This window comes from Eurosta solidaginis, chromosome 1, assembly GCF_040869045.1.
Source record: "Eurosta solidaginis isolate ZX-2024a chromosome 1, ASM4086904v1, whole genome shotgun sequence".
Classification (NCBI taxonomy): domain Eukaryota; kingdom Metazoa; phylum Arthropoda; class Insecta; order Diptera; family Tephritidae; genus Eurosta; species Eurosta solidaginis.
The window spans coordinates 387331210-387358563 of NC_090319.1; the positions used below are offsets into that span (position 1 = coordinate 387331210).

At 40.9% G+C, this 27354-nt stretch overlaps 1 protein-coding gene across 3 annotated transcripts in view; it reads right to left on the bottom strand.

Annotated features, from left to right (window-relative positions):
• Nucleotides 1-27354, bottom strand: part of Adgf-D (Adenosine deaminase-related growth factor D) — a 28161-nt gene that overhangs the window by 687 nt on the left and 120 nt on the right. The window contains exons 2-9 of one of the 3 annotated variants that reach the window (XM_067763413.1): nucleotides 19122-27326; nucleotides 17922-19059; nucleotides 4198-4322; nucleotides 3778-4138; nucleotides 3540-3709; nucleotides 1458-1639; nucleotides 1257-1393; nucleotides 747-1104 (exon numbers count right to left, since the gene is read on the bottom strand). In XM_067763413.1, coding sequence (XP_067619514.1) covers nucleotides 747-1104; nucleotides 1257-1393; nucleotides 1458-1639; nucleotides 3540-3709; nucleotides 3778-4138; nucleotides 4198-4322; nucleotides 17922-17928 — 1340 coding nt within the window. In that variant the 5' untranslated portion in view covers nucleotides 17929-19059; nucleotides 19122-27326. Of the gene's footprint in view, nucleotides 1-746; nucleotides 1105-1256; nucleotides 1394-1457; nucleotides 1640-3539; nucleotides 3710-3777; nucleotides 4139-4197; nucleotides 4323-6366; nucleotides 6615-13146; nucleotides 14095-17921; nucleotides 19060-19121; nucleotides 27327-27354 lie in introns of those variants that run through there. The other 2 variants (XM_067763414.1, XM_067763412.1) reach the window with 2 other exon arrangements.

Below are 27354 nucleotides of genomic sequence, written 5' to 3' on the forward strand. Positions count from 1 at the left end.
ATGCGATTTATTTCATAAATCTAAGACTATTGACCAAAAATCAGAAGGTATTGAAATAATTATGGAACTATTTCAAGAAAAGTTTGATATAATTTCGGAACTGTTTTCGTAGTTATTTCAGGTCTAACATTTTCGTACCACCTCAGCGCTATTTTTGGGAAAAAATGTTTCAAATTTTTGGAATTGAATAAAATTTTTCCGGACTTTTGAATTTCCGATCAATTCGAGACTATCTCCGGATAGTTTCGGATTATTTCAGATAAAATCGAATGTGTTTCGGAATATTTGAGAACTGTAAGTGAATCATTTTTTGATTGTTTCGGGAGTTTTTCATGCAGGCGTTCAGAACTAGAGTTTTGCATAAAATAAGTTTCCTTAATTCCTTCACTTGAAGGAGTTTGAATTTCTTTTCAGCCGTAACCTTTTGTGAAGGTGAAGAAGCCGGGGTATAGGTGAGGTCGGAAAGGAATCTAAGATACTATTAAAGCGAAATATCTAGTTTTACAGGTTTATACCTTCTAGAGTCCAAGTGCCAAGTAGAAAGCAGGCAAGGCTCTAGAAACTTTATGTTCCTTACTGAAGGACGGCCACTTCAGTTTTCATAAAGAGTTCAATATGACAACCAATCGTACCTTTGGTCTGTAATTCTGTAACTTACCGGATTTATATTCCGCAAAGGGTATCGATAATACTTTACTTTACGAAAACAATACTTGGACCACTTTGAAATTAAATGCATTACTTACTTAATTGAATTCAAGGCGAGTTGTTTGAGAAACCGCAAATCTGCTTCAGCGGGCGCCAGCGCCATAAAAGCGTAGTAAAAATCATAACTCAATCCTTTAGAATTCCACATGCCTGGATAGTCCGCCGTTATAACAATCGGAAAATTCTCGGCTATTAGAAATGTTGCTGGATGATTACGCAAATCCCACACAAGACCCATAACTTGACTCGAAATCGGACTTACTTCAATGGCAATGTTACGTTTCTTTACCGTTGACCAAATATTCGGATGCTTTGATAGCGCAAAGCCATGTCCGATGCGTTTGGTGTTTAGGAGTAGAGCATCCATTAGATTCCAATCGGTTTTACCAAACCAATCTAAGATATCAAGAAAAAGGTGTAAAATGAAATATGAACGAAATGCCAAAAATTAAAACTACATAAACATCGAAGAAATTAGTCTACCGCGACAAAGTCAAAGTCGGTGAGTCGGGAGGCTTTAAATCTTATGTAAATACTAATAAACTTACTTGTTTCCCCCGCATGAAAGAAAAAGTTTGCTGTCGCTGGCATATCAGTCAGTTCATTGACAAATTTATGCAATGGATGGCCAGTATCCTCGTTACCAACCAAATCGAAGCCAATAATAAAGTTCGGTTTTGCATCGCTTTAAAAATTAAATTTCGACAATATCCCAAAAATGCTACAAAATGTATTAATCGTTTACTCACTGCAATTGTTTAAAAGTTATTAAGTGTTGTGCCATTTCATCCACTGTCGCCTCATTTGCCTTCGTATAAATGACTTTTAGACCCACAAAGTCTGGATGACGTGCTTTAAACCCCTCAACGATCGCTTCCAATTCGTTTGCTACTTCCAGGGCATTGAATGTACGATTGCTATCGCCATATAGCTGAGATTTATTTAATAATTATTAAAAAAATAACATTTCCATGTTGCAAAATTTACAATTCACACGGAAGGTAGTCGCCGAATATTTTTTCGTATTGAAAACGGTCTTATCTTGATAAATGTATTTTCAAGAAATACCCTGCAGCGAATCCCACTTGGTTCGAACTAGAGCAGCACTACCGCATTATGAGGTGGTACTACCTCTAGTTTTGTTCCCCTCGCCTTGCTTTCAATGTACAGTTTTAACATTGTGACGTCCTACGAAATTACCCCAATTTGCAGACCTTTTGTCCACGTTTTAACTGGTTCAGACGCAGGTGATCTTTGATTAATTTATTAAAATACATATAGGTCAGACTTAAATGCTGTTGGTACAAGTGTGGTTACAATTGTCTCGTTGTGCATCCGTTTAGCACTAGTTCGGAAGTAGTAATTAAATCAGTAGTGCGAAACTCTCGCTTTTCTTGACTGTCTCCCACTTTATTTGCAGGGTATTTTCGAACGTGCTAAAGAGAAGGAAGCGGAATACGATTTTTTGAACTTGCTTTATCTGAATCGAAACCGATTTCGGAAGTTGAAGCAGAGACCAAGGCACAATATAGCAAATAAAAAATTCCATTAGAGACATTTTCTACAGAAGGACCTCAAGGACCGATTCCAAATAATCGGAACCAAAATTGGAATGAGAAATTAAAATCAAGCAGACCTGTGCTCCGCAATACCCCTGGTATAAATTCATGGTAGAGAAAAGTATTTATTTCAGAGGGTGAATATTCAATCGAATCTCCCACACAATGTTGGCCATCACGCAATTGGGGCGCCGAGAAAGATCAAGTATCCTTCTTCCTCTTCAAATGCGGATGTCGATAGGAATATTTTCAAAGCGGAGCGTCTTCATATATTCCCACAAGATGACCCAGCCAGCCAAGCGTTGAGCTTTTTGTGTATTGAAACCGAGTCCACCGTGTTGAAATTGAAGGGAATCCTTGACATCGAAGAACAGCTCAGAGCTAAGCTAAAAGGGCTTACGGAAATCTTTAAAGCACTTCCGTGACGACATAGAAGAGGCTAAATGTTAGAAGTTCTAGTTGATATGAACTGCCAATTGCAATGCTTAGAACACGAGCACTTCCCTTTATTCCCAGAAAAGCTCAAAGCCCAAAACTTTTTCGATAAAACTCTATGGAAAATTTGAGCCAATTTGTAATGCAGCTAGACTGAATGCAACATGAGATAAGGTAATTTCGATCTTTTTTCTCGACTACTACTGAAGGAACCAGAAACGAACAAGGTTTCCAATTAATTTTCGTCATCTTTCCGTGGATCTTTTATCGGTACTAAAATGTTGGGTAGGTGGTGATGCAAACGAATGATTTTGTTTGCACGAGAAAATAGAACGTTTTCGACCTTTCCGCTCTGGCCAATGTATGTTCTAAACGTCTAGCTAGCCACTGATAAAATCATTGCATTAGAGTGCGTACTCGTTGAAGACTGTTGTGATCGTATGAGCCATATCCCTTAAACCTTTGGGTGTATGGATTTTAATCGCTTTAAAATTCTAAAGGGAGACCCGATATAGTGCTTAAGTATTTCAAAGCCGTGCTGCTAGTCTCGAGCGAAAGGCACTCTTTTGCTAGCTCGTTGCTAGAGTCACAGCTTGGCTCACGGCTCCCTTTTGCTGTGCACCAACATCAAGGTACCTTGGGCGGACACAATGTTTCAGCTTTTTGCACATCTAAAAAAGAGAAAAGGCTTTTCATTGGGCCAGTGAAACCAGTTTGGACCTATGGACACATTTCGTCTATGTGAGGTTCTCGGGAACCGTCCAGACCAAAAAGGGGAATCTTTTTGGTTCAAACCCTTTTTACCATTTAATAAGAAATCGAATAACTGGAACATACCGGCGTAAGTGGTGTTCTTAATTCCGCATAAAAAATATTATCCTCGCACAATTCCTCAAGTAAACGCCTATGGTAATTACAAAAAGCCGGTTGGTAACTGTAAAAATGTTCTACACTCTTGAAAATGCTTTGGAAACGTTGCCAAATCTTGCGTTTATCCGTAATCATGGCTAAAAAGTTACACAAAAAGGCACAAATTAGAACTTACGCTCAAACAATACATATGAAATTAACTTACATTCTGGATGTACGGTATACAAATTAATATGTTTTTCCAATTGTCGTTCGTAAAGTCGTCGATCCTCAGAATTGATGCGTTCCAAACAAACATTTTGCACTTCACTGTGACATTTACTTTGCTCATAGGTAAACATCAGCAAACCATTTACATCGCGACAGGTATATAGATTATACAGTGTGGTCAAATTGCTAATAATCCAACGTGAACTGACCATACCGGTGTTATGACCATGCAGCAGGGCTCCCTTTGGCAGTTTTTGTATAATACGAAACACCTCACTCTGGCGTAGATATTGTTTGCCTTGGAAGAAGTGCATTGCTGGTGGAAACTTTTCAGGCGTTTTCAGGCCTTCTGCCATCTATTGAGCGAAGAAAACTTTAAGTAACAAAATACTATAATTATAATAACGCTAAGCACCTCCGATCGCTTGGCATTCATTAATATTCCATTAGCTTTATCTTCTGCTGATGAAAGCCAAATTGTGCCCCCAACTGCGGCTGAGCGTTCAGCATCAATGATTTTATTTCGAAGCGTGTCATAAGCTATTAAAAAAAAAAATTATTAAATAATCAGAAATGAAGATTTGTTTGGGCTAAGATGAGATTTTCGAAATCAAGTGAGGTTTCAGACAAGTCGACTGCAGTTTCCCATGCTGGTGAAGGTAGTCTTAGTAGCAGATCTAAACCGCAATGGTACAATTGGTTTCGTATGCTGATGATATTCATACCATTGACCTCAACAAACGCACCGTAAGTTCTGCATCCTCTGAATTGGATTTTGCAATAAACGAGGGAAAGACGCAATCAAACAAAAAATGGACACATTCGCGCCTTGGAAGTCACGTACAGAGAAGATGGTATGGTGCTTGGAGTATTTCAGAGTAAAGTTTTCCATAAGATTACGGTTTATACAGGCGGATATATGGGATTTACTTTATTTGTACGAGCTTACACATATTTGAATATGTAACAGCGAATAAAACAAACAAGGGTCATGCGAATGTATGGTGGCTTTGATGGGCAGAAGTAATTGCCATCGATGGCCATGTTTGAAAGCAGGGGAAGGTGAAGACTTGGACTGACTTGGGAGTTACTGCAGCAGGACGACTTGATCTCTTCTATCGATTCAAGTTAGCGTCTGTAAGAGATAACTGGCCTGACTTGTCACATCGCCTTGGCAGTTTAGCGCACAATTAAATATGATAAACCGGAAAGTTTTGCCGAAACGGTCCCGAAACAGTTTGGTGAACCCTTATCCTGTAATAAATAGATAAACAATGCCGAAATCTTTTCGAAACCTCCCAAAATGACCACGAAAAAAAATACCGGATTAATCAAAAAAAAACCCCCCGATGTGATCCTTATAGCAATCCCGAGAAGCCCCCGAAATTATTTGGTAAACAGTCAAGAAATTGTTCCGTAATGTTCCCAACAAAATTACTATTATTATCTCAATACATTTAGATGTGGAGATAGTTTCGAAATGATGTTGAAACAAACCTGGAAATTACAGTACGAAATAATACCAAAAACAGTTCCAAATTATTCTGATATAGTCTCAGAATTATTGCGAAAAACTTAGAAATACTATCACGAAATTTTTGAAGAAAAAAGCCGAAATTATCTGAAGTAATATCCAATATAATCTGAAAGAAGCCATCCTGAAAAACTTGCCTAATGTATCCGAAAACCGCACTTAAACGCAGCCTATAAATGATCTTGAAAACATTGACCTCTATCAAAATTAGCCTTTTTGGGTCCTTTTTATAAAGTTCGCTGTAAGTCGGATTTTAAAACTAGCAAGGGGGTTAAAATGCTCCAGCAAATTTTTATAGAGGCTCTTGCAGTGTTCGAGGGAAAAGTTTTTCCAAAGATGAGCTGTACGAGCTTTACACAGATATCAACATAGTTCATCGTATTAAAACGCAGCGGCTACGCTGGCTAATCCATATTATGCGAATGAAAGATGATGCTCTGGCCAAGAATACCTTCTTGGAGCCCGGCTGCGGAAGTATAAAACGACTTAATTTCCCTTGGTGTTATCAATTGGCGGTAGTTACCCCAACGAAGAAACGGTTAGCGCCAATTAAGTAAGTAAATCAACGTTTGTACATATAGCGTGAGACCACAGAAACATAAAAATAAAATGTTCTGCCTGAGATATGTTACAATAATGCTTTATTTAGGTCGGTTTTTCTTTGAAAAGAAAGATTAGGCCGAGCTTCTCTTCCAATTTGCGTCGAGCTACTTTTTAATTTTTCCTACGAATTAGCGGGACGGGACCTAAAGGTTTTATGCAGATTTATGCCTGAAATACACTTTAAGTCCTTGCCAAACCACTGCGGGGGACGACGTCGCCTAGAAAAACTTTTTGTAAAGTATTTGATACTTCAACCTAGGGCCTTGGAACTCGAGCGCGCTACTACTACATAACGGCGGCCGTCTTCTTGTATGTAATGTCGTTTGGAGTGTGAAAATACATGTGGTCCTTTGATGCTTTTGATGCTATGCACATTTCGAACCAAATTTAATCACAAGCTGTATCTTGTTTAAACAGATATGAATATAGTGAAGCAAATAAACTTACAAAATCTACGCTTATTAAGCTATGTATCGGCGCTCGTGTTTGAAATGGATGATGAAAGGTGACTGGATCACTTTTGGTGCTCTCTGTTGGGGTCAGCTACAGCGAAGCAAGTATGACTGACGTGACTTGAAATGTAGATGCTGAAAGAACCGTGGAGGTTAGGCGCCCAAAAATAGTCCCGAAATCACGAAATCCTGAAAACCTCATCGACATCCCGAAACAAGCGCGTTTTGATCCTGATAACAATCCTGAAATAATTCCGTAAAAAATCAGAAGATAATTTTGAAAAGGGTTCGAAATAATCCAGGAATGATCCTTAAAGCGATTACGAAATAATGCTCTCTACAACAATTAAAAAATGGTCCGGAGATAGGCCCGAAACGATACTAAAAACAACGGAACTGAACGGTTTAAGAAATGGCATGAAAAGGTTAAACAAAATATTCTCCAATTTACCAAAAAAAAGTTCCGAAATGATTCGGACATAGTCTTAAAATGAACTTTTTAATTAGTCCCGAAATTGTTATGGTTTCGAAAAAGCCTTGACATGTGCTGGATGATATCGAAAATAATACCGAAAACAATTTGAAATTTTTCGATAGTGAAATCGAAATTATCTCCAAATACTATTCTATGATCCCAAAATATGCCGGAGATAGTCCTTATAATATGTTTCTTTAAAACAGTCACGGAATGATTACCAATACAATTCCAATAGTATCGAAATAATTCTGATCGAAAAGACCCTGATTGCTCCTTTCCAGTGGGAGTCGGAAGGAACTGCCCAGTTTTGCAAAATTTGTTAGACCTCTATCCATATTACCCATGCACCAAATATCAGTAGGTCAAATACAAATCGCTTCAAAATGATTTATAACAAGTAAGGAAGGTTAAGTTCGGGTGTAACCGAACATTACATACTCAGTTGAGAACTATGGTGGCAACATAAGGGAAAATAACCATGTAGGAAAATGAACCGAGGGTAACCCTGGAATGTGTTTGTATGACATGTGTATCAAATGAAAGGTGTTAATGAGTATTTTAAAAGGGAGTGGTCCTTATTTCCATAGGTGGACGCCGTTTCGTGATATCGCCATAAAGGGGACCAGGGGTGACTCTAGAATGCGTTTGTACACTATGGGTGTCAAACGAAAGGTAATAATGAGTATTTTAAGAGGGCGTGGGCCTTAGTTCTATATGTGGACGCCTTTTCGAGATATCGCCATAAAGGTGGACCAGAGGTGACTCTAGAATTTGTTTGTACTATATGGGTATCAAATGAAAGGTGTTAATGAGCATTTTAAAAGGAAGTGGGCCTTAGTTCTATAGGTGGACGCTTTTTCGGAATATCGTTATAAAAGTGGACCAGGGTTGACTCTAGAATGCGTTTGTACAATATGGGTATCAAATGAAAGGTGTTAATGAGTATTTTAAAAGGGCGTGGGCCTTAGTTCTATAGGTGGACGCATTTTCGAGATATCGCCATAAAGGTGGACCAGGGGTGACTCTAGAATTCGTTTGTACGATATGGGTTTCAAATGAAAGGTGTTAATGAGTATTTTAAAAGAGCGTGGGCCTTAGTTCTATAGGTGGACGCCTTTTCGAGATATCGCCATAAAGGTGGACCAGGGGTGACTCTAGAATTTTTTTGTACGATATGGGTATCAATTAATGAGTATTTTAAAAGGAGTGGCCTTAGTTCTATATGTGGACGCCTTTTCGAGATATCGCCATAACCGTGGACCAGGGGTGACTCTAGAATGTGTTTGTATGATATGGGTATCAAATTAAAGGTATTAATGAGGGTTTTAAAAGAGAGTGGCCCTTAGTTGTAAGGTATTAATGAGTATTTTAAGAGGGCGTGGGCCTTAGTTCTATATGTGGACGCCTTTTCGAGATATCGCCATAAAGGTGGACCAGGGGTGACTCTAGAATTTGTTTGTACTATATGGGTATCAAATGAAAGGTGTTAATGAGTATTTTAAAAGGAAGTGGGCCTTAGTTCTATAGGTGGACGCCTTTTCGGAATATCGTTATAAAAGTGGACCAGGGTTGACTCTAGAATGCGTTTGTACAATATGGGTATCAAATGAAAGGTGTTAATGAGTATTTTAAAAGGGCGTGGGCCTTAGTTCTATAGGTGGACGCCTTTTCGAGATATCGCCATAAAGGTGGACCAGGGGTGACTCTAGAATTTTTTTGTACGATATGGGTATCAATTAATGAGTATTTTAAAAGGAGTGGGCCTTAGTTCTCTATGTGGACGCCTTTTCGAGATATCGCCATAACCGTGGACCAGGGGTGACTCTAGAATGTGTTTGTATGATATGGGTATCAAATTAAAGGTATTAATGAGGGTTTTAAAAGGGAGTAGCCCTTAGTTGTAAGGTATTAATGAGTATTTTAAGAGGGCGTGGGCCTTAGTTCTATATGTGGACGCCTTTTCGAGATATCGCCATAAAGGTGGACCAGGGGTGACTCTAGAATTTGTTTGTACTATATGGGTATCAAATGAAAGGTGTAAATGAGTATTTTAAAAGGGAGTGGGCCTTAGTTCTATAGGTGGACGCCTTTTCGGAATATCGTTATAAAAGTGGACCAGGGTTGACTCTAGAATCCGTTTGTACAATATGGGTATTAAATGAAAGGTTTTAATGAGTATTTTAAAAGGGCGTGGGCCTTGGTTCCATAGGTGGACGCCTTTTCGAGATATCGCCATAAAGGTGGACCAGGGGTGACTCTAGAATTCGTTTGTACGATATGGGTTTCAAATGAAAGGTGTTAATGAGTATTTTAAAAGAGCGTGGACCTTAGTTCTATAGGTGGACGCCTTTTCGAGATATCGCCATAAAGGTGGACCAGTGGTGACTCTAGAATTTTTTTGTACGATATGGGTATCAAATGAAAGGTGTTAATGAGTATTTTAAAAAGGAGTGGGCCTTAGTTCTATATGTGGACGCCTTTTCGAGATATCGCCATAAACGTGGACCAGGGGTGACTCTAGAATGTGTTTGTATGATATGGGTATCAAATTAAAGGTATTAATGAGGATTTTAAAAGCGAGTGACCCTTAGTTGTAAGGTGTTAATGAGTATTTTAAAAGGGCGTGGGCCTTGGTTCTATAGGTGGACGCCTTTTCGAGTTATCGCCATAAAGGTGGACCAGGGGTGACTCTAGATTTTTTTTGTACCATATGGGTATCAAATGAAAGGTGTTAATGAGTATTTTAAAAAGGAGTGGGCCTTAGTTCTATATGTGGACGCCTTTTCGGGATATCGCCATAAACGTGGACCAGGGGTGACTCTAGAATGCGTTTGTACAATATGGGTATCAAATGAAAGGTGTTAATGAGTATTTTAAAAGGGCGTGGGCCTTAGTTCTATAGGTGGACGCCTTTTCGAGATATCGCCATAAAGGTGGACCAGGGGTGACTCTAGAATTTGTTTGTACGATATGGGTATCAAATGAAAGGTGTTAATGAGTATTTTAAAAAGGAGTGGGCCTTAGTTCTATATGTGGACGCCTTTTCGGGATATCGCCATAAACGTGGACCAGGGGTGACTCTAGAATGCGTTTGTACAATATGGGTATCAAATGAAAGGTGTTAATGAGTATTTTAAAAGGGCGTGGGCCTTAGTTCTATAGGTGGACGCCTTTTCGAGATATCGCCATAAAGGTGGACCAGGGGTTACTCTAGAATTTGTTTGTACGATATGGGTATCAAATGAAAGGTGTTAATGAGTATTTTAAAAAGGAGTGGGCCTTAGTTCTATATGTGGACGCCTTTTCGGGATATCGCCATAAACGTGGACCAGGGGTGACTCTAGAATGCGTTTGTACAATATGGGTATCAAATGAAAGGTGTTAATGAGTATTTTAAAAGGGCGTGGGCCTTAGTTCTATAGGTGGACGCCTTTTCGAGATATCGCCATAAAGGTGGACCAGGGGTGACTCTAGAATTTGTTTGTACGATATGGGTATCAAATGAAAGGTGTTAATGAGTATTTTAAAAAGGAGTGGGCCTTAGTTCTATATGTGGACGCCTTTTCGAGATATCGCCATAAACGTGGACCAGGGGTGACTCTAGAATGTGTTTGTATGATATGGGTATCAAATTAAAGGTATTAATGAGGGTTTTAAAAGGGAGTGGCCCTCAGTTGTAAGGTGTTAATGAGTTTTTTAAAAGGGTGTGGGCCTTAGTTCTGTAGGTGGACGCCTTTTCGAGATATCGCTATAAAGGTGGACCAGGGGTGACTCTAGAATTCGTTTGTACGATATGGGTTTCAAATGAAAGGTGTTAATGAGTATTTTAAAAGAGCGTGGGCCTTAGTTCTATAGGTGAACGCCTTTTCGAGATAGCGCCATAAAGGTGGACCAGGGGTGACTCTAGAATTTGTTTGTACGATATGGGTATCAAATGAAAGGTGTTAATGAGTATTTTAAAAGGGAGTGGGCCTTAGTTCCATAGGTGGATGCCTTTTCGAGATATCGCCATAAAGGTGGGCCAGGGGTGACTCTAGAATTTTTTTGTACGATATGGGTATCAAATGAAAGGTGTTAATGAGTATTTTAAAAGGAGTGGGCCTTAGTTCTATAAGTGGACGCCTTTTCGAGATATCGCCATAAACGTGGACCAGGGGTGGCTCTAGAATGTGTTTGTATGATATGGGTATCAAATTAAAGGTATTAATGAGGGTTTTAAAAGGGAGTGGCCCTTAGTTGTATATGTGAAGGCGTTTTCGAGATATCGACCAAAATGTGGACCAGGGTGATCCAGAACTTCATCTGTCGGGTGCCACTAATTTATTTATATATGTAATACCACGAACAGTATTCCTTCCAAAATTCCATGGGCTTTTGATTTCGCCCTGTAAAACTTTTTCATTTTCTTCTACTTAATATGGTAGGTGTCACACCCATTTTACCAAGTTTTTTCTAAAGTTATATTTTGCGTCCATATTGGCGGCCACCGTGATGTGATGGTAGCGTGCTCCGCCTACCACACCGTATGCCCTGGGTTCGAACCCCGGGCAAAGCAACATCAAAATTTTAGAAATAAGGTTTTTAAATTAGAAGAAAATTTATCTAAGCGGGGTCGCCCCTCGGCAGTGTTTGGCAAGCGCTCCGGGTGTATTTCTGCCATGAAAAGCTCTCAGTGAAAACTCATCTGCCTTGCAGATGCCGTTCGGAGTCGGCATAAAACATGTTGGTCCCGTCCGGCCAATTTGTAGGGAAAATCAAGAAGAGCACGACGCAACTTGGAAGAGAAGCTCGGCCTTAGATCTCTTCGGAGGTTATCGCGCCTTACATATATTTTTTTTTTTATATTTTGCGTCAATAGACCAATACAATTACCATGTTTCCTCCCTTTCTTCGTATTTGGTATATAATTATGGCATTTTTTTTTCAATTTTCGTAATTTTCGATATCGAAAAAGTGGGCGTGGTCATAGTCGGATTTCAGCCATTTTTTACACCAATACAAAGTGAGTTCATATAAGTACGTGAACTGAGTTTAGTAAAGATATATCGATTTTTGCTCAAGTTATCGTGTTAACGGCCGAGCGGAAGGATAGACGGTCGACTGTGTATAAAAACTGGGCGCGGCTTCAACCGATTTCGCCCTTTTTCACAAAAAACAGTTATCGTCCTAGAATCTAAGCCTCTACCAAATTTCTTACGGATTGGTAAATTTTTGTTCGACTTATGGCATTAAGAGTATTCTAGACAAATTAAATGAAAAAGGGCGGAGCCACACCCATTTTGAAATTTTCTTTTATTTTTGTATTTTGTTGCACCATATCATTACTGGAGTTGAATGTTGGCATAATTTACTTAAATACTCTAAAGATATTAACTTTTCTTTTAAAATTCGAATTTAAAAAATTTTTTTTTTAAAAAGTGGGCGTGGTCGTTCTCCGATTTTTCTAATTTTTAGAAGTAGACATATAGTAACAAGAGTAACGTTCCTGCCAAATTTCATCATGATATCTTCAACGATTGCCAAATAACAGCTTGCAAAACTTCTAAATTACCTTCTTTTAAAAGTGGGAGGTGCCACGCCCATTGTCCAAAATTTTACCATTTTTCTATTCTGCGTTATAAGTTCAACTAACTTACCAAGTTTCATCGCTTAATCCGTATTTGGTAATGAATTATCGCACTTTTTCGATTTTTCGAAATTTTCGATATCGAAAAAGTGGGCGTGGTTATTGTTCGATATCGTTAATTTTAAATAGCGATCTGAGATGAGTGCCCAGGAACGTACATACCAAATTTCATCAAGATACCTCAAAATTTACTCAAGTTATCGTGTTAACGGACAGACGGACGGACGGACATGGCTCAATCGAATTTTTTTTCGATACTAATGATTTTGATATATGGAAGTCTATATCTATCTCGATTCCTTTATACCTGTACAACCAACCGTTATCCAATCAAAGTTAATATACTCTGTGAGCTCTGCTCAACTGAGTATAAAAAACAGTTCTGGGAGAAGGCAGCAGAGGCTACCACTGCGCAATTTTTAAAAATTGACTAAACCCATATTCACGTATGTATGACCTGGATAAAGAATAGTACTGGCCTAGATAAAATAAACTCAGAGGAATAACGAGTCAAACAAATACTGTTCCCAGAAGAGCTTTCCAGGCTTTCGCTATCTGCGTACTAAATTCCATCAAAATCTGATTTCCTCTCGACTTTCAAATGTATTACAAAAATATTTCAATTTTTTTCCACAAATTACAATTTTGGTTTGTTTAGTGAATTTTCTTACATATTTCTCCACTTTCGATGGTTAGGAGTACGGACAAATTAATGAATAACGACAGTAAGAATCGTTTACGCATCGCGTTTTTGTTTTTGTTTTTATAAAACTGGAATCTTCGTTTCTATAACTGATAACTGCATTTAGTTAAAAGTTAACGTGAGTCCTTTTTCTTGCAAACAAAGTTGAGTTTCTTTTTGAAAAACTAGAAAAATTGCACTAAATAAACAAGTTCGCGCTAAAGTTTTTCAATTTGTTCCGAACCGTTTCGCAAATGCAACTAAACTAAAAATTGTTTAAAACTATCGCAAAATTTCCTCAACATTGCAAATATTTACGCTAATCCAGCTTATATTTATTCTCCCCTGCAGTGACAGTGATAAGACAATTCAAGAGTAAAAGTTAACGCCAAAGTTTGTTTGTTTATTTTTGTTTGTTGCTGTTGTTGTTGTTGTCGCATAAATTGTTCTATATAAAGGTAAATAAGCTGATATTAGCATAGATTTCAGTTTCAGTTCAGTGTCAACAATAATAGCAATCAAAATCATCATACACATAATAATAACAATAACAACAACAATACAATTAATTAACAGCTGAGATGTCTGAGCTGAGAGTTATGTGGATCAGCAGCGAGCTTTAATACTTGCACATCTCAATACAAAGCATTGCATCGCCCCCACTAAAGGAGACATTGAATGAATGAATGAATGAGCGAAATTTCACTGAATGATGTTTACATATGGGGTATTCCATCCCATTTCGACCAATTTTAAACGCGACCCCTTTAGAATTGGCTGAAAGTTTTTCTTCTTTTTCTAGCTTACGAAAGACGTTTTTCAGAATTTTTTCAAATTTTTTCATCCAACTCAAAAAAAGTTATGAATTTAAAAAAAAACACCGTTTTTGTTTTCAAAATGCTATAAATTTTTCAAAAATTGACCTTTTGGGATCTTTTTGTTTTTTTTTTTAAATTTGTTTTTAAATGTACTTTTCGGAAAAAATACAAAAAAATGTTTAAAGTTTTTTTTTAATTTTTCAGTTTTTCGAGATTTTTCGAATTTCGCCATTTTTTTTTTTTTTCTCATAAAAAACTTCAATCAATTCTGCAATCATCCCCACTAATCCCGGAGTGGGCCGATTTTTATTTATATTTTTTTTTTATTAAATTGAAAAAAAAATTTTCAAAAATAAAAATTTTTTTTTATCAATTTTATTTATATAACAAAAAAATGTAAGAACATGATTTTTAAGTATTCTTTTCTTTATATATTATGGTAATCTACGATTAAAATGACTCGCTTTCGCTGTCCAGCAACTGCATTAGGCCGGATTACCATAATACATAAAGAAAAGAATACTTAAAAATCATGTTCTTACATTTTTTTGTTATATAAATAAAATTGAAAATAAAGTTTTTTTTTCCAATTAAATAAAAAAAAATATAAAAAAAAATCGGCCCACTCCGGGATTAGTGGGGATGATTGCAGAATTGATTGAAGTTTTTTATGAGAAAAAAATATGGCGAAATTCGAAAATCTCGAAAAACTGAAAAATTAAAAAAAAACTTTAAAAATTTGTTTGTATTTTTTCCAAAAAGTACATTTAAAAACAAATTAAAAACAAGTAAGGAAGACTAAGTTCGGGTGTAACCGAACATTACATACTCAGTGAGAGCGGCGGAGACAAAATAAGGAAAAATCACCATGTAGTAAAAAGAACCTAGGAATGTGTTTGTATGACATGTGCATCAAATGGAAGGTATTAAAGAGTATTTTAAGAGGGAGTGGCCCATAGTTCTATAGATGGACGCAATTTAGGGATATCGCCATAAAGGTGGACCAGACCTGACTCTAGAATTTGTTTGTACGATATGGGTATCAAATGAAAGGTGTTAATGAGTATTTTAAAAGGGCGTGGGCCTAAGTTCTATAGGTGGACGCCTTTTCGAGATATCGCCATAAAGATGGACCAGGGGTGACTCTAGAATTTGTTTGTACGATGTGGGTATCAAATGAAAGGTGTTAATGAGTATTTTAAAAGGGCGTGGGCCTAAGTTCTATAGGTGGACGCCTTTTCGAGATAACGCCATAAAGACGGACCAGGGGTGACTCTAGAATATGTTTGTACGATATGGGTATCAAATGAAAGGTGTTAATGAGTATTTTAAAAGGGCGTGGGCCTAAGTTCTATAGGTGGACGCCTTTTCGAGATATCGCCATAAAGATGGACCAGGGGTGACTCTAGAATTTGTTTATACGATATGGGTATTAAATGAAAGGTGTTAATGAGTATTTTAAAAGGGCGTGAGCCTTAGTTCTATAGGTGGACGCCTTTTCGAGATATCGCCATAAAAGTGGACCAGGAGTGACTCTAGAATGCGTTTGTACGGAATGGGTATTAAATGAAAGGTGTTAATGAGTCTTTTTAAAAGGGAGTGGGCCTTAGTTCTATAGGTGGCCGCCTTTTCGAGATATCGCCATAAAGGTGGAACAGGGGTGACTGTAGAATATGTTTGTACGATATGGGTATCAAATGAAAGGTGTTAATGAGTATTTTAAAAGCTCGGGGGTCTTAGTTCTATAGGTGGACGCCTTTTCGAGGTATCGCCATAAAAGTGGACCAGTGGTGACTCTGGAATGCGTTTGTACGATATGGGTATCAAATGAAAGGTGTTAATGAGTATTTTAAAAGGGCGTGGGCCTAAGTTCTATAGGTGGACGCCTTTTCGAGATATCGCCATAAAAGTGGACCAGGAGTGACTCTAGAATGCGTTTGTACGGAATGGGTATTAAATGAAAGGTGTTAATGAGTCTTTTTAAAAGGGCGTGGGACATAGTTCTATAGGTGTACGTCTTTTCGAGATATCGCCATAAAGGTGGACCAGGGGTGACTCTAGAATGTGTTTGTATGATATGGGTATCAAATTAAAGGTACTAATGACGCTTTTAAAAAGGAGTGATGGTAGTTGTATATGTGAAGACGTTTTCCAGATATCGACCAGGGTAACCCAGAACATCATCCGTTGGATACCGCTAATTTATTTATATATATAATACCACGAACAGTATTCCTGCCAAGATTTCAAGGGCTTTTGATTTCGCCCTGCAGAACTTTTTCATTTCATTCTACTTAATATAGTAGGTGTCACACCCATTTTACAAAGTTTTTTTCTAAAGTTATATTTTGCGTCAATAAACTAATCCAAATACCATGTTTTATCCCTTTTTTCGTATTTGGTATAGAATTATGGCATTTTTTCGTTTTTCGTAATTTTCGATATCGAAAAAGTGGGCGTGGTCGTAGTCCGATTTCGGCCATTTTTTATACCAATACAAAGTGAGTTCATATAAGTACGTGAACTGAGTTTAATAAAGATATATCGATTTTTGCTCAAGTTATCGTGTTAACGGCTGAGCGGAAGTACAGACGGTCGAATGTGTATAAAAACTGGGCGTGGCTTCAACCGATTTCGTCCTTTTTCACAGAAAACAGTTATTGTCCTAGAATCTAACCTCTACCAAATTTCACAAGGATTGGTAAATTTTTGTTCGACTTATGGCATTAAAAGTATCCTAAACAATGTTACCCTGGTCATACGGCAAGAAGACATTGCCTTGTGGTCCGCTCGGGTACGCTTGCGTATGCGAGACTGAGCTCGCCGGACTGGGGTGGGTTTCTTTTGCAGACCACTGAATTTGCATTGCGACCGCGGCAACAAACCGAAAAAAACTCGTACCCGCTTTTTATTGCTTAACAAAACTCTAAAGCTATAACCCCTAAACTAGTGCACCACAGTCATGCATTCCCCCCGAATGTCGTAGTCAGTCTTCAATCAATCCCCCCCTTTCTAACGCGTGTTCAACCGAATCCTTTGTTCTCCGCCATCAAAATCCGTCCACTGAAGATCGGCCCTCATCCCCATGACGTCGTCACCACGTATCCATGGCCTGTGTTCATCCGCGTTGACACCAGCTATCGTCCATTCGTCCGTCAGTCTACTTACCGATTCGATCACCCACATCCCGCCCCATCATCACACACAATCGTTTCGTTTAGAGATCCATTTCCCACTTACAAATGTTTTATTCAAATATGTTTCGCTTCACTAAAATTACCATACCTACTTCCTCGCTCTATACGTAACTTCCCCTTAAAGCTGGAAACATTGGTGCTTTATCGGCAACCGTATCGGAAACCTTTTAACAGCTGATTCGACCAACCTAATGAGAATCAATGCAATCGATTATTGGTGCCGCTAAAGTCGTAACCGTATCGTAGCCAACCAATTGGGTTTTGGTTTACCGTCGTAACGATAAACAGCTGATTACGTTAGGGATACGGATACAGCGATACGACATACGGCACCAATGACTCCAGCTTAACTCACTATCATACTTCATCCGTATGGCTTATTCAACAAGGTCATTGATATTTCATATGGAAACTAATTAACTGGATAATGCTTATACAAAAAAGAGAATTCGAATTCTCGCATTCATTACTCTTTCAACATCGCCGTTCATCCAATTTAGCGACATCTCATTCGGCCACAACTGACCTTGATAAGCCATATACATATATACATGTACTTACAAAATAATTTGCTTGTAGTGCCTGCGCACCACGACCAGCTGAGATTAACTCCCTCTATCTATGTACATACGTGCATAACAAACACGTCTGACAAATGAAATGTTTATGGAGGTTGGTTCCTACATGTGTATGTATATATACGTATATCTAATAAATGAACTAAATACGCAGGCTGGAATTCATGTTACCTTGCATTCAATATGAATTTTCAATGGGTGATCTTCTTGCTTCTTAATGCTACTATTAATGCCAAAAGATTAAATTAATGAATTAGAATTAAAGAATAAAATTTAAATGTTATTGTGTCCTCACTATTGAGTTATTTACTTTCGCACTCGGTATGCAATAGAGTGGCGATTGTCGATTGTGGTTTGCTCCGCTTTAGTTTGTGCATATTCATGCCTACATGTACTGTGGGTTCGAAATATGAAGTCCCTAAGGCGCCTTGAGGATGAGCTCCTGCAACTGTTATGCTAATGTCAGCATGAGCACTATATTTGTTTAAACAAACTAAAACCACCACTTTAGTGATACTTTGCGCTCACAGGTTCGAGCATTTCCTCTTTCTTAAAACTTATAAATATTTGATATTGAGTGTGTGCCAGAAAATTGCATGAATTTGCCCGAACTCTTTTGCCAGCAGAATGATAGCACGGCGCGTAGACACGCATGTTTTGTACCAACTAAGCTCAAGCTAAATCACTCATGCAATTGTCTGCTACACAGCCAATCGTTCTAGCTACTCTGCTTATTTGCTTCGACGCTCTCCGCCAACTCCGATTACCCGATCATGCAATTTTACGTTGAGCGTTAGCGCGCCACCAGCAATACTCGTTTTTTGAGCGAAACTGAGTAGTTCACCCTCAACCACTTAAGCGCATCCAAGCATCTAACGCGCTCGCTTTCACGTCGGTGTTTCGCGCTGATGGAACAAATTCAGCGAGCTTTCTATAATGCTCTTGGCGATTAATGAGAGACTTGCTCGGCTGACATAATCTACACCAGCGTTTCTCTGGACCTGCTCTTCTTAGCGCACTTTTCGCGCTATGGCAAATATCATACAATAACTACTTACTATAACTAAAATGTTACTTATCGGTTGTAGCAACCAGCATAGGGTTGTGAACGTTTGTTTCCTGCAGGGATTTCACTCGTTGCTATTTTGCGATGTTGCTCTGGTCTTTTGCCTGTTTTCCTCACTTGGCGCTGATGTGGATGCTAATGCAGTGGCTCGTTGGGCTTGTGTATGCGCTGCTTAAAGGTGCTGCCACGTTGACGCGTTTACTGTCTCCTTTTTCCTTGTCGCCCAATTTCAGAGACATCCAACTGAAATATTGATGAGTTTGTTACACTACATCTTCACTATCATTTTAGGTTAAATAACTCACCTCAATTAGACGCTGTTTGGAAAAATACTTTTGGACTGAGATTTTTGTGCTGCTTCTGCCGGCGGTTGTGATTGAAAAGGCGGAAATGGGAGCAATGCAGTAATGGCTGCGATTTTAAAGACAGTGCCCAAGACAGTCAAACAGCGAACGCACTTAAATTGCGTTCACCGGAACAATCGATTTGTAAACGCAGTCAGACTGCGTTCGCGAGTAAAGAAACAAATTTGATGGTGAGGAGACGTATTAAGTTTTAAGGCGAGTATTAAGCTCTCACGTAACAGGGCGAGCTAATCGGCCTCGCTTGATCCGATGAGCTCGAGAAACGGTGAGCTTTTTCCGTGCGTGCTGGCTTACCCGAACTCGAACCCATGGCCCTGGCTCATACCTTAAGGTCCTTGGCGTGGAAGACTCCGATGAGCCTTCCTCCCATGTCCGCTAGTTCGTACAAACAATGACCCACTCGTCGAAGAACAACCGCTCTAAGATATTTGGGGCCTAGCTTAGCACTGAATTCCCTTGCTGCGTCGCTCTGTCTAAAACTCCTCCGGTATACAAGTTGCCCTACTGCAAAAACTTTTGGCCTAGCGCGCGTGTTATATACCTTGCGACCCTTCTCATACGCGGACCTCAGGTTCTTTTGTATTTTGTCGCGTAACAGTCTAAGCCGAATATCCTTCGGGGCTATCTCCATATTCGAATCGTTCATTTCTCCCAGCGTGCGTAAAAGCGAATAAGTCTCTCCGTGCTGCACCATGGTCTGCCCGAAAATGACCCGATACGGTTCGGTTTGTATGGCTTCATGCACCGCACTACGTAGTGCGAATGCAGCTCTCGACAAGTGCGTGTCCCAAGATTTCTGGTCATTTTCCGCAATATAAGATCTGACGATGGCTAGTAATGATCTGTTGATCCTTTCCGAGGCATTAGCTTGCGGGGAATAGACGGCAGTTCTAACGTGCTTAACCCCATAACCTTTCAGGAAATCGCTGAATGCCTCCGACACAAACTGTCGTCCATTGTCCGAATGGACTATTTCGGGCACTCCGAAAATATGAAAAATATCTCTTTCCATATATTGAATCACCTCCTTTGCCGTAGCATTCCTCATTGGCTTGACGAACAGAAATTTCGAATAATGATCTAACACGACAAATACATAGCTGTTTCCGTCTCGAGATCGGGGATATGGTCCGCAGAAATCCACGTAGAGTCTTTGGAAAGGTCTTTCGGTCACCGTTTGTTTACCCATAAGAGGTCTGCTTATCACATTGGTCGCCTTACTGCGCTTACACACGTCACAATCACCCACGAAAGTTCTGACCGAAGCAACCATGCCTGGCCAGAAGTATCTCGCTCTCAAGCGGTTTACTGTCTTGGCTATGCCCCCGTGTCCAGCCGACACACTGTTATGCGATCGCTCTAGCAATGCCCTCCGTAGACCTTCCGGCACCCATACTTTCCACGCCGACTCCTCCGCCTCGGCACCTGATCTGAAACCATCTCTTTTAAAAATAACATTCCCCACTATCTTCGCATCTGGCAGCCGATCCGCATTGCGCTCTATAGCCCTCAGCATATCCTGGTAACTCTCCGACCGAAGCTCGGCATCATCCAACGAAATGTCCGTCTCAAGCCCACTGCCATCGATTTCATCCATATGAACACGGCTTAATACGTCTGGGACTATATTCTTCGCTCCCTTGCGATGGACAATGTCGAAATCGAACGCTTGCAACTTTAGGCTCCAACGCGCCAGTCTTCCCGACAGATCCTTCTGCTGCATGAGCCATTTGAGGCTCATGTGGTCCGTAATGATGGTAAAGGGCGTGCCGTCGATGTAAGGTCTGAATTTCCTGACACTAGTCACTGCTGCCATACACTCCAACTCCGTGATTGTGTAGTTTCTCTGGGCTGCATTCAACTTCTGCGAGATGTATGCTATCGGCCGCTCATTCCCTTCCCCGTCCAGCTGAAAGAGCACAGCTCCAATGCCCGTTGTAGAAGCGTCGCATTGCACGTAAAACCGTTTCGAGAAGTCAGGGTTGATGAGTATCTTTGGCGATGTCAAATCACTCTTGAGCTGTTCGAAGGCCGCGATGGCCTCAGTTGTCATCACAAATTCATTCCTCTTCTTCAGACAATCCGTCAAAGGTGCGGTTGTGGTGGCAAAGTTGGGCAAAAATCGTCTGTACCATCCGGTTAGGCCCAAGAATCGTCTTAACTGTTTGGTCGTCTTTGGTATCGGGAAGTCCAACATGGCTTGTATTTTTGACGGGTCCGCTCTCAACTCACCTTGGCCGATTATGAACCCCAAGTATTTGATCTCCTTTTGGCAAAACTTAGATTTCAACAGGTTTATCGTTAGGCCGGCTTTCGATAAGCATTCCGCCACTTCCGAAAGATGCTGCAGGTGCGTTCCGAAGTCTGGAGAGCATACAAGAAGATCGTCAATGTAGACGAACACGTTCTCTCTTAGCCTCGAGGGAATGACTCGGTCCATCAACCGGCACAGTCGCTGACTGGCATTGCACAGCCCGAACGGCATCACCTTGAAGTGATAAAGCGGCCGCCCCGGGACTGTGAATGCCGTCTTCTCCCGCGCCTCCTTGGCCAAAGGGATTTGCCAAAACGCATCCTTCAAATCAATTCCGGTTATATAAAACGTGTCTTTCAACCGACTCAAGATACCCTCGACGTGCTGAGTAGGATACGCGTCCTTTTTAGTGCGCTCATTCAGCTTTCGCATGTCTACACATAGCCTGTTCTTTCCTGGCTTTTGGACCAAAACGATCGGCGAACTCCATGCGCTGTCGCTCTCTTCGATTACTCCGAGCTCGAGCATCCGATCTATTTCCTCATAGGCTAGCTTTTGTTTCACGGGTGTCAGCGGGTAATAGCGCTGTTTAACCGGAATGGTCTCGTCATACACCTCTATGACATGCTCCATTAGGCTGGTTTTCCCTAGGCCCAGCTCGGCGGATGATGGAAACAATGACTTCACGCGCTCCAGCTCCAGAACCTGCTCATGAGCCAGCTCCACCATTCCCGCTTTATCCACGCTTAACTCCGACACTACGGCCGACAAAAGCCCAAACGCTTCCCAAAAATCGATACCCAAATACAACTCTTGTTTCAGGCTCGGTACCAGAAACAAGTCGAGGTATGCTGTCTTGTCACGCCACTTCAGCTTCATCCTCACTTTCCCTACTATGGCTTGTCCTTTCCCATCGGCTGTCTTTATCTCTTCGTCAACCGATCTGAAACTCTCCCTCTTCAAACGTCCTATAGCAGGACCCCCTAAACAGCTTACTGAGGCTCCGCTGTCCAATAATCCCATCATGAGTATGTCCCCGACCAGAACTTCAGCGTATGGTCTCCGATCTCCGTCACTTCTTACTATCGTTGCTGTTATCGCCCGTTTCATGGTCTTCCTTTCTTCGTCCCTCTCTCGCAGTCTCTTGATCTTCTTTCTTTTCCTTCTGCTACTTTCCGTGCTAAATTCGTCTTCCGCTTTGTCTACGATCCCGAATATCCTTCTGCGAACCTCCCGGTATTGCCTTTCCCTTTCCTGTAGCGTCTTGATCGGCGTCCGTACCGATGTGGGCTCACGTCCGGAGTTCACTCTTTTCAGAATGCTTTGCATTATTGTTTGTTTTCCGGGGCTCTCCTGTCCTGGCAAGATGACCCGGTGTTTCCGCCAGGAGAACAGTTTTCCTGCCCGCACTTCTCGCATACCACAAACTTGGCTCCTGCCTTATTGCATTTGTAGCATACCAGTCCGTGGAACTGAGAGTCGCAACCATGGTCGACAGCTCTAGGTTTAGTCGTCGTGTCCGATGACTTCCCGGGGCTTTTGTTTCGATTAATTGCATGCCCTTTCCTTTCAAATGCCTCAGCCGCGGTTCCTTCGCTGACGTCTCTGCACTCGTCTGTGCGTTTTAGGTCTAATTCATCGACATCCCTCCTTTTTGTGAACTTCTGATCATACTCGGCGAAGTGTTTTTCGGCGCGCCTGCATTCTGACTTCAGTTCGCTGAGTGTAGTGATGTTGCATCCGAACACTAGATTCTTTATCCTCGGCTTCAGGTTCCTACGCATCAAGTTCACCAGGCTCAGTTCCGGCAACTTCGTCTTCATGGTCAGCGCCATTCCTCTCACGACCGCATAGAAATCATCGAAGGACTCTCGTACATCTTGCTTTCTCTCGTTCATGGCCTGCAGAATCTCTTCATCACAATCCGCTTTGCGGAAATGATCCAGCAGTGCCTCCCTGAGGTTGTCGAAACCATCTCCTTCCTCTCCTGACTTCTCTTCCATATACATCCAGAACCACTCCTGGGCAGCTCCGCTCAACAGCAAGTGAAAATTAGAGTATAGGTCTCCCGGTGAGATTCCATGTCTCCTCTGCAGGGTTTCCACTCTAAACAAAAATCTTTCAATTGGTATGGACTTGGAACTACCATCGAATTTGAGTCCCCAGTCCCTAATAATTTTAAACTTGTATTTGTCCTTATCTGAATTAATGGGTTTTAGTTGTAGAGAGGAAGCACTCTTTCGACCCCCGAATGCGGGTTGGTCAAAGACTGTTTGTTCCTCTTCTCTTTCATCTTTCTCGTTATCAGCGGCTGTAGCAGCGGCGTCGATAACCCCTCTCTGATTCTTCGCAGTTGCCTGCTCACTCTTGCGACTACTTTCCACCTTGGAAACACGCTCTCCTAAACCCTTAACGTCCTTTCGCACCGTGTTCATGGCATCTTGTATTGCCTCTGTGGTGGCACGATTGACATCCATCTGATATTGTATAAACATCATTTCAAATTTGGCTAGCAATTCTCCCCCTACCTTTTCTATTGCGCTCGCTCCCGGTGAAGTGACATTCCCTAACGAGGTTAACCTACATCCCGATGGTGAATCTGTCGCCTCGCGTTCCACTTCCCCCGTGGATAGCTGCTCTGCGTGCGTGGCATCTCCTTGGCCTACCGCTGACTTCGGAGAAGCTTGCCTGCCCCTTTTGCCTCCCTTTCTGACCATCGCGATTCGACAACCTCTGCTGTCTGACCTTACGTGGGTTAGTGCGCCAAAATGGCAGTTTCTTTCGCTTCGCGGAAGAAATAAAAGGAAAACTAGTGCGGTATGGCACCGTAAAAAAAACTGTATCCAATTGTCTGGGGATTAACCCACAAGTCTCGACCAAGTATTTACTCTAACGTCTATCAGTCTCCAGTCCAAGAGTCAAAGGATATACCCAATAATTAGGGTATAGTAAAATATAAAAATGAAAATAAAAAAAATTATATAGTTTTAGCACACCAACACTTGAAGGCGCGTTACTCTTCTTTTCAACAAAACCGAAATATCGCTAATATTTAAAATCAAACTCCGTCTCGCTTGTCGATAGCGGAAGTCTACCAAATGCAATGCGTACCTTGCTAATGGTAAGATTGAGTTAAAATAATGATCTAGTCGCGATATGATTTACTCTTGGAAACGTTTATACTTTAAAGCAATTATTATGTTCAACCCGTGTGTGTGATGCGTTGGGATTGGGGTGACCAATCTTCCTACCCGTCTAAAGTCATTGTCTACCTGTCCTCCTATAATATCTTCTTTCCATTGTCCGTACGACGGGATTTGAATCTCCCTCGTGTGGGACAAGGTATGTTCCCCTTGAATGTTCCTCGGAAGCTACCTCATACTCATCTGGCCTTAACCCGCTGGTAGTATCCGCTTCACTTACGGAACCCTCTTTCATTACAAAGTCTACCTCATGGATATCTGTTTCTCCTTCAGATAACCAGTGGCCGACCCTGATATTCCCTATTCCCGAGATCAACCTCATGAAGCTCGTCATCTAAAACAAATCATCAGTAGCTGATCAAAACTCATAACAAAGAATGTATCATTGTTCACACAGTTAAAGGCTTTCACCGTCGCCTAGTAAGATATCAACAACGAAGCCCCCTTTTAATGTCCACCTCTGTCCGAAATATAACTAACTTATAATACTTGACTGCGGACACAAGCTGTCCAAAAAAATTTTGCTTGGAATTCCCCCTGCTTGAGGGCCCCACACGTTGGGCGCCATTCTCTTATTGTTACCCTGGTCATACGGCAAGAAGACATTGCCTTGTGGTCCGCTCGGGTACGCTTGCGTATGCGCGACTGAGCTCGCCGGACTGGGGTGGGTTTCTTTTGCAGACCACTGAATTTGCATTGCGACCGCGGCAACAAACCGAAAAAAACTCGTACCCGCTTTTTATTGCTTAACAAAACTCTAAAGCTATAACCCCTAAACTAGTGCACCACAGTCATGCATCCCCCCCGAATGTCGTAGTCAGTCTTCAATAAATCCCCCCCCTTTCTAACGCGTGTTCAACCGAATCCTTTGTTCTCCGCCATCAAAATCCGTCCACTGAAGATCGGCCCTCATCCCCATGACGTCGTCACCACGTATCCATGGCCTGTGTTCATCCGCGTTGACACCAGCTATCGTCCAATCGTCCGTCAGTCTACTTACCGATTCGATCACCCACATCCCGCCCCATCATCACACACAATCGTTTCGTTTAGAGATCCATTTCTCACTTACAAATGTTTTATTCAAATATGTTTCGCTTCACTAAAATTACCATACCTACTTCCTCGCTCTATACGTAACTTCCCCTTAACTCACTATCATACTTCATCCGTATGGCTTATTCAACAAGGTCATTGATATTTCATATGGAAACTAATTAACTGGATAATGCTTATACAAAAAAGAGAATTCGAATTCTCGCATTCATTACTCTTTCAACATCGCCGTTCATCCAATTTAGCGACATCTCATTCGGCCACAACTGACCTTGATAAGCCATATACATATATACATGTACTTACAAAATAATTTGCTTGTAGTGCCTGCGCACCACGACCAGCTGAGATTAACTCCCTCTATCTATGTACATACGTGCATAACAAACACGTCTGACAAATGAAATGTTTATGGAGGTTGGTTCCTACATGTGTATGTATATATACGTATATCTAATAAATGAACTAAATACGCAGGCTGGAATTCATGTTACCTTGCATTCAATATGAATTTTCAATGGGTGATCTTCTTGCTTCTTAATGCTACTATTAATGCCAAAAGATTAAATTAATGAATTAGAATTAAAGAATAAAATTTAAATGTTATTGTGTCCTCACTATTGAGTTATTTACTTTCGCACTCGGTATGCAATAGAGTGGCGATTGTCGATTGCGGTTTGCTCCGCTTTAGCTTGTGCATATTCATGCCTACATGTACTGCGGGTTCGAAATATGAAGTCCCTAAGGCGCCTTGAGGATGAGCTCCTGCAACTGTTATGCTAATGTCAGCATGAGCACTATATTTGTTTAAACAAACTAAAACCACCACTTTAGTGATACTTTGCGCTCACAGGTTCGAGCATTTCCTCTTTCTTAAAACTTATAAATATTTGATATTGAGTGTGTGCCAGAAAATTGCATGAATTTGCCCGAACTCTTTTGCCAGCAGAATGATAGCACGGCGCGTAGACACGCATGTTTTGTACCAACTAAGCTCAAGCTAAATCACTCATGCAATTGTCTGCTACACAGCCAATCGTTCTAGCTACTCTGCTTATTTGCTTCGACGCTCTCCGCCAACTCCGATTACCCGATCATGCAATTTTACGTTGAGCGTTAGCGCGCCACCAGCAATACTCGTTTTTTGAGCGAAACTGAGTAGTTCACCCTCAACCACTTAAGCGCATCCAAGCATCTAACGCGCTCGCTTTCACGTCGGTGTTTCGCGCTGATGGAACAAATTCAGCGAGCTTTCTATAATGCTCTTGGCGATTAATGAGAGACTTGCTCGGCTGACATAATCTGCACCAGCGTTTCTCTGGACCTGCTCTTCTTAGCGCACTTTTCGCGCTATGGCAAATATCATACAATAACTACTTACTATAACTAAAATATTACTTATCGGTTGTAGCAACCAGCATAGGGTTGTGAACGTTTGTTTCCTGCAGGGATTTCACTCGTTGCTATTTTGCGATGTTGCTCTGGTCTCTTGCCTGTTTTCCTCACTTGGCGCTGATGTGGATGCTAATGCAGTGGCTCGTTGGGCATGTGTATGCGCTGCTTAAAGGTGCTGCCACGTTGACGCGTTTACTGTCTCCTTTTTCCTTGTCGCCCAATTTCAGAGACATCCAACTGAAATATTGATGAGTTTGTTACACTA